This window comes from Mustela putorius, unplaced genomic scaffold (genome assembly GCF_011764305.1).
Source record: "Mustela putorius furo isolate JIRA1106 unplaced genomic scaffold, ASM1176430v1.1 tig00000174_pilon_pilon_pilon, whole genome shotgun sequence".
In the NCBI taxonomy this organism is placed as follows: Eukaryota; Metazoa; Chordata; class Mammalia; order Carnivora; family Mustelidae; genus Mustela; species Mustela putorius.
Genome location: NW_025421304.1, coordinates 44,310,516 through 44,323,319, shown reverse-complemented (window position 1 = coordinate 44,323,319; position 12,804 = coordinate 44,310,516). Strand labels below are relative to the sequence as shown.

General features: G+C 57.3%; 1 protein-coding gene across 2 annotated transcripts; it reads left to right on the top strand.

The window, feature by feature from the left end:
* The first annotated feature begins 3,347 nt into the window (after positions 1–3,347).
* On the top strand, positions 3,348–11,926 carry DBNDD1 (dysbindin domain containing 1). 2 transcript variants are annotated; one of them, XM_045076506.1, is made up of 4 exons: positions 3,356–3,600; positions 9,089–9,235; positions 9,607–9,747; positions 10,524–11,926. In XM_045076506.1, the coding sequence occupies exons 1-4, from the start codon at positions 3,375–3,377 to the stop codon at positions 10,679–10,681; spliced, it is 672 nt and encodes a 223-aa protein (XP_044932441.1). In that variant the 5' UTR covers positions 3,356–3,374; the 3' UTR covers positions 10,682–11,926. The 2 variants fall into 2 exon arrangements, with proteins under 2 accessions (XP_044932440.1, XP_044932441.1); XM_045076505.1 differs by lacking the exon at positions 10,524–11,926 and having other exon boundaries at positions 3,348–3,600; positions 9,607–10,513.
* Positions 11,927–12,804: the final 878 nt, after the last annotated feature.

The following is a 12,804-nucleotide window of genomic DNA, read 5'->3' as shown; positions in this document are numbered from 1 at the left end:
GAGCCTTCGCCGCTGTGCCAGACACCACTGGCCTGATAGGGGCCTCCTCCCCCAGTGCCAGAGCCTCTCAGAGGAGGGTTGGCAGGCGAGACCGTGCAGCTGGGTAACACAGAAGGGTAATTATTGTTATTTAACACTTACTCTGGCCAACGCAATATGCTGGATGCCTCGTGCTGATTGGCTTTTTTGCTTTAGAAGTCTGGGATCTCTGAATTAAATAAATGCATTAACATTAACTCCTTTCAGCAAAAAGGGCAAGAATAAGAGGGTTAGCTAAGGATAACAAGACAGGGAATTCATTGGTCAAGACCAAGAGCGTTGCTTAGTGTGTCTGTATGGATTGCAAAGATGAATAGGTCCAGTGAGCCCTGCTGACAACTCCCTGGGCTCCTGAAGGGACCCACAGTGACCTGTGCTTTTCATACTGGATTTGAGTTCAGATTCTTAGAAAAGAGCCTTTTTTCTTCACATGTGTGGCTCAAGATACTTTCATTCAGCATCAAGCCGTGCAGCTCTGAAGCCCAGATAAATGGCATCTGAGTTTCCTGCAAAATCACAGGGCAAATGTTGATCCACACAAACTGATCGTGTCTGACGTCTGGCTCTCCCTAATGCCTGCTTGCTTGGTGGTCAGGTAACCTGCCCCAGGCCACTACATCAACTCAACAGATGCTTGGATGGTAGGATAATAGAGTCCTTAAGAAGACTGGCCTCTCTCTCTCTCCCCCTCTCTATGTGCCAAATAAATAAATAGATAAATAAATCTTTTTTTTTTTTAAAGATTTTATTTCTTTATTTGACAGACAAAGATCACAAGTAGGCAGAGAGGCAGGCAGAGAGAGAGAGGGAAGCAGGCTCCCCGCTGAGCAGCCTAGCTCAGCGCTGTCTAGCCCGATGTGGGGCTCGATCCCAGGACCCTGGGATCATGACCCGAGCTGAAGGCAGAGGCTTTAACCCACTGAGCCACCCAGGCGCCCCGATAAATAAATCTTTAAAAAGAGAACAGAACAACCTAGCAGTGGAGGAGGCGACTGATAGTAGGGAGGAAACAACATCAGCCATGAGTTGGTAACGGTAATGGGCACATGGAGGTTAATCATGCTATTCTCTCTACTTTTGTTTGAAAATGTTCTTGATGAAAAGGTAAAAATAATCACTGGCCTCTGGAATCACCTGCTGCTTACCAGCTGAGATGCCTTTGACTAGACCGCCTGAAGCACCTATTCATCTCTCAAATGGGGGATAATTATCAAACAATTGCTTTTACCATTGCTTTGACTGCCTAAGAGGTCACCCCCCAAAAATAGTGTTGTTGTTTTTTTAAGATTTTATTTTTTTATTTGACAGAAATCACAAGTAGGCAGAGAGGCAGGCAGACAAAGAGAGAGGAGGAAGCAGGCTCTCTGCTGAGCAGAGAGCCCGATGCGGGACTCGATCCCGGGACCCCGAGATCATGACCTGAGCCGAAGGCAGTGGCTTAACCCACTGAGCCACCCAGGTGCCCCCAAAATAGTGGTTTAATACAGTGACAACATCTCTTTTGCTCATGAATTTGTACCTCAGCCAGGACTCGGTGGGACAGCTCACCTCCGCTCCACAGAACACCCCCAGAGAGGTGGCTCAAAGGCGGGGTCTCATGTCTGCCCACTGGATGAGAGACTTAAGTCCAGCCTGACGGCTACTGCCAGCCAGAACACACCCAGGTGGCCTCTCAAGTGGCCTGGGCTTCCTCACACAGGTGGCCTTGTTCCAGGGTCCTCCTGAGGGAGCGCTGAATCGGCTTATGACCCAGCTTCAGAAGTCACATGGCATCATTTCTGCCAAACTCTATGGTCAGAGCCACCTCAAGCCTCACCCATGTTTTATAGATGGGGGAATGCCTTAATGGGAGTGGAAGGTTCTGGAAGTGGAATCGGAAATATGGATCCAGGGGCACCTGGGTGGCTCAGTGGCTTAAAGCCTCTGCCTTCGGCTCAGGTCATGATCTCAGGGTCCTGGGATCAAGCCCCACATCGGGGGCTCTGCTCAGCGGTTAGCCTGCTTCCCCCTCTCTCTGCCTGCCTCTCTGCCTACTTGTGATCTCTCTCTCTGTCAAATAAATAAAATCTTAAAAAAGAAAAAAAAGAAAGAAATATGGATCTGACCATTTGGAGAACTACAATCTGCCACCCCCAACTGACTCTGAGCAGTCACTGCCCACCTGTCCCAACTCCCCAGGGCACTCCTTGGCTTGCTCATGTCCCCATCACTCACCCTGTAACTCAGGTTCTTCCTCGAGAGGCCATTCTCTGCAGCTTTGGGGTCGCAGGAAGGCTGTGGGTCATGACAAGGGCTAGTTCTTTCATGCTAGCAGGGCATGAAATCATTTAGAAAACTACAGACTGCGCCTTTCACTTATTTTGTAAGTTAAAAAAGAAAAGAAAAGGGGTCGGGGAAGACTATCAGCCTGACAGTCTCAAACGCTGTGGGCCCTGTGTGACTGGACTGGGGTGGGCACTGAGGGCCTTGGTTGGCTGAGGCTGTATGGACGCCTGCCTCTGAGAGGCTGCCTTCATGCAAACACCAAGTTCATACCCACCTTCCTCCTCTGGGGGCCTTTTTCACTCCCAGCCAGGAACAAACTCTTGCTCCCTGGTTTTCTTTGGTTTGGTTTGGTTTTATGAAAGTGCCGTCTTTGGGCTTGGATTCCGACCCTTGGGATTCCAGTGCCTGGCTGTGCAACCTCGGTCAGCTCCTCTAACCTCTCCGTACTCGACTTCTTCATCTGGAAAACAAGGACACGGTCTTCTTAGGATCTCTGGGGGAACCGCTGAGATACTGTGCGCACAGAGCTTGGCACAGGGTCCCATTCCAGGGGCTCGTGCGTCGTTCTCAGCGCGCCCAGACCCCTGCCTTCCCTCCCGGGGCGCTCTCCCTGCCCGCTCCCATTTTCCGCCTACGGCCCCTCCCGCCTCATCAGGAAGCTCTCGCCCAGCCCCGCCCGCAGTGTTCGTGCCGGTATTCACCACCGTCTGCCATTCTTTGCTTAGCGGACAAGGGTGTGGGGCGCCGCCTTTGCTGCTCCTCGGTGCCTCCTCTCCACCGGCCGACGAGGCGCCGGCACGTAGCTAGCACCCCGCAGATATCTGGGGGTGGACAAATGGGCCGAAGCTGGCGCGGCTGCGGGAGGAGCGAACGCGCTGGGGGCGCGGAGAGCGCCAGGGGGCCGTGCCGGGGTTGGGAGGCCGCCGCCGTAAGCCGGGGGGCGGGGGGGCGGTGTGCGGTGCGCATCCCGGGAGGTCGGCGGGAGAGGTGGTCCGCGGGGCCGGGGCCGGCAGGGGGCGCGCGCGGGGCGGGGCGGGGCCGCACCTGTGCTGCGGGGCTCCGGGGGGAGGATGCTAGGGGGAACCCGGGCCCCGGAGCAGCTGCGCGCCCCGCCCCGCGGGCTCCTCCCTGCCGCCGCGGCCCCCCGGCTGCTGCCCCGATGCGCTGCGCCGGGAGCTGGGGCCGAGTCGCCGCCGCAGCTGCAGGGGCGCCCGGGCTGGGTGACGCCGCCGCCGCCCGCGCCCCTCCCAGACCCCGCCGGCCGCATGGAGCCCCCGGAGGGCGCCGGCCCGGGAGGTGAGTGCGGCCCCAAGTCCCCAGGAGTCCCCGAGCTGCGCCTTCCCCGCAGCCAGCCGCAGCCGCTTCCCCCCGCCGCCCGCCCCCGGCCCACTCACCCGGCCGCTCCCGGGGGCCGCACAAGATGCCCCGCTAGCTCCGAGCTGAGCCGGGCCGGAGCCGGAGGAAGCCTGGCGTGCCGCGCGGGGAGCCGGGCCGGGGGTACCTCCCGGGAACGGCCCCCGCTTTAGGCAGGGGGCGCACACATCGCGTCCCCGCCCCCTTGTCCTCTGCGCTCAGTCCCGACAGCCGCCAGGCGCGCTCCTGGGCGGTTGGTCCGGAGTTTCGTGCTGAACCCCAAACCAGCAGTGCCGGGGTTCCGGGTGGGGGGTCTGGGCATGGGGCGTGTCTGGGCCGTAGTTTGGGGTCCAGCTCCGCGAGGCCTGCGGGTGGACGCTGCCCTCCGGCGCCGCTCATCTGCTTTGTTCGCCCCAGCAGCTCTCCGCCTAGGGCTAGGGCAGGGACGCCGCCGCCGCCGCCGCCGGGACCCTGCAGGGCACCGCGCCGGGACCGGGCCTGGGGAAAGGGGGGCGTCGCACCCGGCACGGCCTGCGGGGGAGCCTGCCCCACGCTTGCAGGGGTTGTCGGCCTGGGCGAGGCCCAGGGGCTCCCACAGCTGGGAGCGCAGGTGTGCACGGAGTGGGCCTCCTCGGGGCCCCTGTTGGCTCTCGGTGACTCTGACGCCTGGGATTCTACCTAGGTCTCCCTCTTTGGAGCCCGGCTCTGGCAGGGCAGCAGCTGGTAACGGCAGGAAAACTCTAGGAACCCCCACCTCAAGAGTCCTTTCTCGGAAGCGCGTTCCGGCGCCATCGGCGCGTCCACCGGCCTGGCTAGGCCCCAGATGCATCCTGGTTTCCTGGAGGTCCATCCCGGGGAGCCTCTCTTGACCACACAGGGACCTGCGGAGGGACCCCAGTCACACTGGCGCCCTCATCTGGAGCCCAAAGGGATGACCCCAGGGGGGTGTCCTCAAGCAGAGGGCCCACCCACTGCTGTCTGCAGTCTGAGCTGGGCAGGTGCAGTCCAGACAGCTGAGGGCCCTTGTCACCCACCCAGCAAACACCACCAGACACACCCGAGCTGGTGGGTATGGGTTTTCTTTGTTTTGTCACTTGTTTAAGGGATCCAGCTTTTTCTGGCCATTGACAGTCCCAGGACCCCAGGACTTGCAGTGGGAGCTATGCGGGGTTGTGATGGGAAAGCTTTGTAGGGCAAAGGCTGGGGAGCACAGAGCTGAGCAGATCAGCCCGGCCCTCAGTTTCCGTATCCACGTCTGTCGGTGGGGACAGGCTCACTTTCCCCGCAGCGATGTGGGAGCCCTGAGTGAGAGAGGGAAGGGTTAGGGAAGGGAGTTAGGGAAGAGGGTTAGGGAAGAGGGGCTTCCTGATCCTCCAGTTTCTGACTCTCTCTCGTTCCACACACGGATCTGTATTCACAGGGGCCTCCTCCGTCCAGGAGTGGGGGTGGGGTGGGAACGGGGCGGGGGGGGGGGCACACCCAGAGGCCTCATACTCTGTGCAGCCATTTCCTGCCTACACAGTGGCCTGGCAATCCCCATGCCAGGGGAGCTCACAAGATCTTGGGTGGACGGCTGTGACTGGCATTCTCTCAGATCACACTTGTGACAACTTTGTTCTGAAGCATGTAGAACACACGATAAAGTAGAACAATGTGGCAAAGCTCCATGAGTCACCTGCCAGCCTGCTCAAGCAGACCACCCCCTGCCTCCCTTCCGTAGTGGTTTGTAGTCAGGCTTAACGTATTATCTCATCTCTAAGTATTTCTGAAATATCACCAAAAGATAAGGTTTACATAGAACACAATGAAAATCCCAATTCTGCACCTAAACGAAGTACCAATAATTTCTTACTATCAATGTGTGCAGACATGCAGATGAGGAGGGAGGCACTGTGCTTCTTGAAGGACCCCGTCTGGGGCCTGTGGTAAACCAAGGTTGTAGACCTACCCAACTCCACGTATGTCTGGACAGCCACAAGGAAAGCAAGGCCATGGCCCCCCACTCAGGAGGCTGCACCTTGGCAGGGCCCACCCAGCATCCTGGACGTCCATGGACGAGGGGCGAGGGAAATGGGGGCAGATATCGTGTCTGTGACCCTCTCTGCCTCCCCACTGCCATTTTGTTGTATATGCTAATCATTTATTCACTTCATTAATTTGTTCATCTGTTCATGCAGAGAACCTCCTCGATGCTTAGGGCAAGGCCCAGGGCACACAGCAGGGAACTTAAGATTTGGGCCAAGTTCTCACACAAATGTGCTGGAAAATAGGTCAGCGGCCTAGTGCAAGGTAACCCTGCTATACCCACTCACATGAGCCATCGGTGCCGGGGCGGAACATGGTAACCCAGCTGCAGTCCCCATGGTGTGCTGCTTCACGGCCTGCACAGGTCGGGGCAGGAGTGGTCCCTGCAGGGGCTTTATAGGGGCTGTACTGAGCAGAGAATCTCGGTGTTGCTACTCCACACCCTGGCCTTGCCTGCCTCCGTGATCACTCCTGCTTCACACCCCAGGAAGAGCTGTGGGTCTCATCTATGGACAGGTGATTCCTAGCACAGCCATTAGAAACTATGGGGTGGGGTCTTGGCCTTGTTCATTCGACAAACATTTATGGTGCATCAGCTGTGTCAGGACCAAGCCTAGGTCCTAGAGGTCACACTTCATTTACCCATTCCCAGCCTCTGAGCCTGGTGCCTGGCACACAGTAGGTGCACAAGAAAAGTGAGTTGATGTCTCAGGTTCTCCTGGATTTGCCCTTCAATTCCATCCAAAACCAACTTTTGTTTCCACTGAGGATTTCTTTTGTCCTAAAATTCACTCTTTTACAGCATACAGTTCAGCACCTTTAGTGTATTTCCAAAACTGTGCAGCCACCACCACCATCACCTGTGAGAATACTTTCATCATCCGGAAAAGCAGCCCCGTAGCCGAGTCATCACCCCCATCCCACACACAGCCCAGCTCCTAGAGACTGCCATCTATCTACTGTCTATATCTTTTCTCTCTCTCTCTCTTTTTTTTTTTTTAAGATTTTATTTATTCATTTGTCAGAGAGAGAGAGAGTGAGCACAGGCAGACAGAATGGCAGGCAGAGGCAGAGGGAGAAGCAGGCTCCCCGCGGAGCAAGGAGCCCGATGAGGGACTCGATCCCAGGATGCTGGGATCATGACCTGAGCCAAAGGCTGCCGCTCAACCAACTGAGCCCATCCAGGCGTCCCTACTGTCTGTATCTTTTCTAATCGACTCCTCTACTCTGCTTTTTCTGTCCTGGACATTTCATGTTATCATAACACACGGCCTTTTGTGACCGGCTTCTTGCACTTAACCATGATGTTTCCAAGATTCAGCCGTGTTGTAGCCTGTGTCTGTGCTTTCTTTTCTTTTTTACGGCTGAGTAACACCCCTTCTGTGGATGGGCCACATTTGGTTTCTCCATCACCCATGATGCCGCTGACCGTAGGTACTTGGCTGGCTCAGGGATGTTGACATTTGTCAACATGTGCTTCTTACAGTTAGTACGGCAGGTGAGGCCCCCGAGACCCTGAAGCCCCCCATCCACAGTGGGGCTTGCCCCTCGCCCTGTCTCAGCACCTGCAGACATCACCCTTCCCACCTAGCCTGCAGCTCACAAAAATGGAGGTAGGTATCCTACTCAGCTCAGAACCCTTCAGCAGCTCCTCCCAGCACACGCAGAGCAGCAGAGTCCTGATGACTTCTGTGGATGTCTATCCCCTGCCCTTTCCCCTGCCTCACCTGTCACCATGGCCCATGGGCTTGGAAGCGTCTCAGAATCAGGACAGCACAGGCCAGCGGGATGTGAACCCATCGTACACGCTCAGAGGGCCCAGGTATATCCCCCAGGTATTCCCCACTCAAGGAAACAAAGCAGGTTCCCAAAGAGTAAAGACTCCCCAAGGACTCTCGACAGAAATGGCTGGTCAGAGGTTCAAGGCAGGGGCCCCTGCTTACCCCAGCTCAGAGCACAGTCTGACCTCTCGTGCCCTCTGGGTGTCAAGGTGTCCTTGCTGGGCTGGGCAGGCCAGGACACTGGTGGGTGTAACTCTACCTTCCCATGATACTGAGAAGTCACGTTCCAAATGCATCAGAGAAGTGGAAACCAGATCCCCTGAGCCGCGTCCAGCCTGGCCAGCCCCAAGCCCCTGTGATGTGGATAGCATGGGCGGGTCCCCAGCCTCATCTTCCCCCAGAGGCTGGTGCCCTCCAAAAGGCCAGCTGAAGCCCAGCCACCTCTGTGGCAGTGAACAATGGCTTATCTTCCTACTGAGCTGGAGACCCTCTCGACAAAGGACCTGGCCATCCTGGCTGCTGACTGCACTGCTGAGCTTTCGGAAGGCCCACCCCTGGCCAGCAGCTGTCGGCCCAGTTGGGCTCCCGTAGACAAGACTGCCATGGGCCCTGGTGCATCACAGAGCACTGGTTCACTCTTTATGGGGCCACAACGGGGAGGTGGGGGAGCCACGGGATCCAGCGGCCTCAGGGGACATGCCTGACAGGTTCTCTGGCTGAGTTCAGGGAGTGATAAGGTGAGGCAGCAGGAGAGGAGAGGGGGTTGGGCTCTGGAACACTCTGGAGGAACTGGCAGGAAATAGGATGGAGGATGTGAGCTAAGAGGTCAAGGGGTTGGCCCAACTGACAGAAGGGTGAGGCTGGCGCTTCTAGGGGGCAGGGGTCCATCTCTGAGTGCCGGTCTCTCTTCCAAGCAGATTGCCCACAGGGCCTACTCCTGTCAACTTAAAAAAAAAAAAAAAGAATCATCAAATATTTAAAAAACGAGCAATTAAGTCTTTCCCAAAAAATTACATAGAAAATACCTAGAGGAGGGGCACCTGGGTGGCTCAGTGGGTTAAGCCTCTGACTTCAGCTTGGGTCATGATCTTGAGGTACTGGGATCAAGCCCACATCGGGCTCTCTGCTCAGCCTGCTTCCTCCTCTTTCTCCTCTTTCTCCGCCTGCCTCTCTGCCTGCTTGTGATCCCTGTCTGTCAAATAAATAAAATCTTAAAAAAAAAAAAAAAAAAAAGAAAGAAAGAAAGAAAGAAAAAGAAAAAAACCTAGAGGAATATTCTCTAGTCTTTTACTATGAAAATAAGTCACTGTGCATTCAAACAGAACATGGGTTTTTACAAGAAGTCCATCCACAGAGGACAGAGAGGCAAGCAGGGTCCATTCTGGATCAGAGAGACCCAAAAGCAAGGAAATGCCAAAGCGACCACTACAAGTAGAGACAGGACAGCACTGGGACACCCTCTTGCTCCTTCCACCCTTGGCCCTGGCCTGGGATCCCAGCCCAGACTACTCCCGGCAACCCCGGCCACTGCCCAGAGCCTCCAAGGAGGGTTCGGAGAGCCAAGGACTCGCGTCTTCCCCTCCAGCCTCTGTCATCCCGGTTAACACAGTCTGTCTTTGTTGCAGAAATAGTTAAGGACGTGGAGGCACCACAGGCAGCCCTAGGCACCCTGGCCCATGGGACAGGGGACAGCTGCCACTCGCCCACAGCTGAGGAGGAGGTGGGCATCCCAATACCAGCCCCGGGGCTCCTGCAGGTCACAGAAAGGAGGCGTAAGTACAGCAACCTGCCCAGCGTGTGCTCCGCAGGGACCATGAGCCCCCTGGGAAATGGGTGTCAGGGTCCACATCCTAAGCAGACACGCCCCCAGCTGTGTGGGTGGGGAGGGGGCTGCTGCGGCTGAGCTCTTACAGCTCGGGCCCTGTGGGCCTTGGCTACACTATTTGCAAAATGGGGGCCCCCAGAAGGCATTTCGTCTAGAGTGGAGAGCAGACGGTGTCTGGGTCTGCCCATCTTAGCCCGACCCTGTGCGGCTTCACCCAGAGCTCTAGTTCTTCCCCAGGCTCCGTCGGCGGTGGGGGAAGGGCGCTGGTCCCCGGGTGGACTCTGCCTGTGACCAGCACCCCCTTCCCCTGCCCTGCAGAGCCCCTGAGCAGCGTCTCCTCCCTAGAGGTGCACTTTGACCTCCTCGACCTCACCGAGTTGACTGACATGTCTGACCAGGAGCTGGCCGAGGTCTTTGCTGACTCAGACGACGAAAGCCTGGCTGGGGAGTCGCCAGCAGGTGGGCTGGCATTGGGGCGTGGTGAGCAATGCGGGGCAGTCCTGGGGCCCAGGCCCATGGAACACGGCTCTCCACAACCCCTCTCTTTGGAAGTAATTTTCACACCTGGGTCAGAATTGGTGCTTGCCCCTGCGCAATCTCATTCAGTATTTTTGCATCTTACATGTCTGTTTGCCGAACTTGAAGGGATTTTCCTCCTGCCGTCCTCAATCTTCCTTTCCGGATGTCCAAAGGCCCCAGTCATAGTCCCATCAAAAGCAGAATTTACTCCATGTGAACTGAATCACAAGTTAGACATAGCAAAGTGGGGTGGCCTTCATCACTTCTGGCCCCACAGCTCAGGCCTTAGTTTCCCCTTCGGTTCGCAAGGAAATGTTGCCCCTCGTCCCAGACCTCGAGGGCCCCGGAAATGGCAAGACTACCAGTGGGTGTGGGGACCCAGCGACCTTCTCTCCTTTCTCACACTCTGTTTGGGGGGGGGGTGGAAAGGGGGTGCTCAGATCCCACCCCTAGAGAGCCTGCACCCTGGGAGGGCGATGGGGCAGCTAGCTGCTAGAGCCGGGCTCACACCCAGGGTGGGGTCTCAGCTGCACAGGGACCTTCCTCGAGCATCAAAAAAGCCTTTGCTCAGGCTGCACCCAGACCCACAAGTCCACGCTGTTGGTGGCCTGGTACCTGTGTTTTCTGAACACTCAGGGGATCCCAGCGTGTGGTCAGGCGCATACAAGCGCAGCCCCGTCGCTGCAGGAGCGACCTGACCCCCGTGTTCCCATCAGGCCTGCACCCGCTGCCCAGGGCCGGCTGTCTGCGCTCCCCCTCCTGGACACGAACCAGGGCCGAGCAGAACCGAGAGAAGCAGCCACTTGGTGACCCGGAGCGCCGGCCAGCGATTGCGGACACATTTCTGACCGTGGAGAGGCCCAAGGAGGACTAGGCCAGCTGGCCCTGGGGCCAAGGTAGTGCCCACCTGGACAGTTCTGACCCCTCGGACACTCTGCCCATCCCATGTGGCTCTGGGCCAGGTTCTTGGGGTGCTCCAGCACAAGCACAGCCCAGTGGCCTTATGTCCCGCTCCCTTCCAGTCCCTGGATCAGGGACTAGGGACCTGAGGAGGTGGGAGTGGCCTAGGCCTCTTGGAAACTTCTGTCCACAGGACTGGTGCTCTCATCTGCCAGAAGATTCCCGAGTGGGTGCGGGGTGAGGGGGACCTACGCCAGAGAGAGCTTCTCTGCAAAACCCCCAGGGTCTCAGGATTCTGGTCCAGGAATGGGCACACCATGCTCTGGCCCATGGGATACTCTGCTATCCAGCCAAGAATGTGGGTAGGGGAGTCCGTCCTGAACACCACCACAGTTCCTTTCACTCCCAACCTCTTCTTGCCGCCCACGGCGCATCGTTGGCCGTTGGCACCAGGGCCTCCTCCCCAGACCCTAAGACTCTGCTCGTCTTAGTTCCTGTGTGACAGCCGGGCCCATATCCTCGGCTCCGAACACCAAATGTGGCACAACCACCTCAGACTGTGGATGGGGGAGTAGGCACGTGGGGTCTGTCCTTGGCAGGGACACATCCCCATAGCCTATCAAAAACGCACACAGAGGCATGCACAGCCCTAGATCTGTGCCCCTGGCTAGCATCCTGACCTCGGGTAGCACAGCCCAAGGGGGGGGCTTGGAACATCGGGACCCCCAGCACGGCCCCCAACTTAGAGGGCACCAGGCTCAGCTGCTCCAACTGCCGCTTTCTATGACCTAAGGGACTGGAGAGGCTCTGGTCTGACAGCAAGTCCAAGAAGTTTTCAAATAAATGTGTGAGTTTGCTTTTGGTGCCCAGGCCAACCTGCCCTGACCCATTCCCCACTCACACATTTCTAGGGAAGGGAAACCTGTTCTGCTGTGGCCCTGGGCGTGCCCCAGGCCCGCTTGGCACAGTAAAGGCAAGTTCCCTGCTGAGAAAACAGGCCTCAGAAATGCCGAGGGACTTTGCCTGCACCCTCTACACTCAAGGGACTTTTACCGGGCATCACCCATAAGTCCACTTAAAATCAAATCCCGTTAAGGGCAGCTGCATGCCCCCCGCTCCAGGACAGCGCTCCCCAGCCCCCAGGCTTCCTGCTACAGCTTCCTTCCACAGAGCTTATTTACAAAATATCTGATTAAAATCTCACCTCTTCCTAAGGCTCAAGCACAGCCTCTTCTCTTTTCCAGGTGACCCCAGAGCTCAGGAGTGAGTTCTGGGGGGCGGGGGTGGGGCTGGCTGCTCAAGGAGCAGAACTCCTGCTCTGGTCTCCTCCAGCTGAAGCCACTGGGGGTTCCTCTGTGCTGCTTATTTGGGCCATGTCTCAGGGACAAGCGTCCTGGATTTCTAGGCTTTAGGAATTGAAGATCCTGCCCCTCACCCCCCACCCCAGGCCCAGGCCTGGAAAGGCCCAAGGTGCACTCCGGCAAATCTTCCCTCCCCAGGCAGGGTCCCAGGAAGCTCCAGACCCAGAGCCCAGAGATAAGGTCTTGAGGAGAGGGCCAAGAGTGAGGCCAAAACCCCAATCCTTTGGGTTACACGTGAAACAAAGGGCCCAGAGAACAGGCCCTGGGCCCCAGGCCAGGCAGTTCCTCCCACTGGGCTCTCCAGAGAAAAGCCTACGGCTCCCTCATCATGGAAGATTCCAGGCCAGGTGTCCATCCCTGGGCCTGCATCACGTGAGCCCTGGTGGCCCAAACGGGTGAAGGGAAGCACTAAGGAGACTCAGGAGAGGAGAGCATGAGGGCATCCAAGGCAGGAGACAGCAGGGGTTGGAGATGGGAAGCACCCAGGTAGGCTGAGAGCAGGCCCTCGACCCCAGAGAGGGGCTGTAGCAAACCTCAAAATGAACAGGTCCCCAGGCTCTGGACAGCACAGAGCACCCTCCCCTCCATCAGAGGGAGCCCCAGACAGGACCCCGGCAGGTCCCCCAGCAGCTCAGCTAAGGAAGGCAGAGTTTACTGGACACTTCATTACAGAATGGGCTCTGGGGGTGTAAGAAATTCAACAGTGGCATGTTTTACAAACAACAAAACTTAGAAG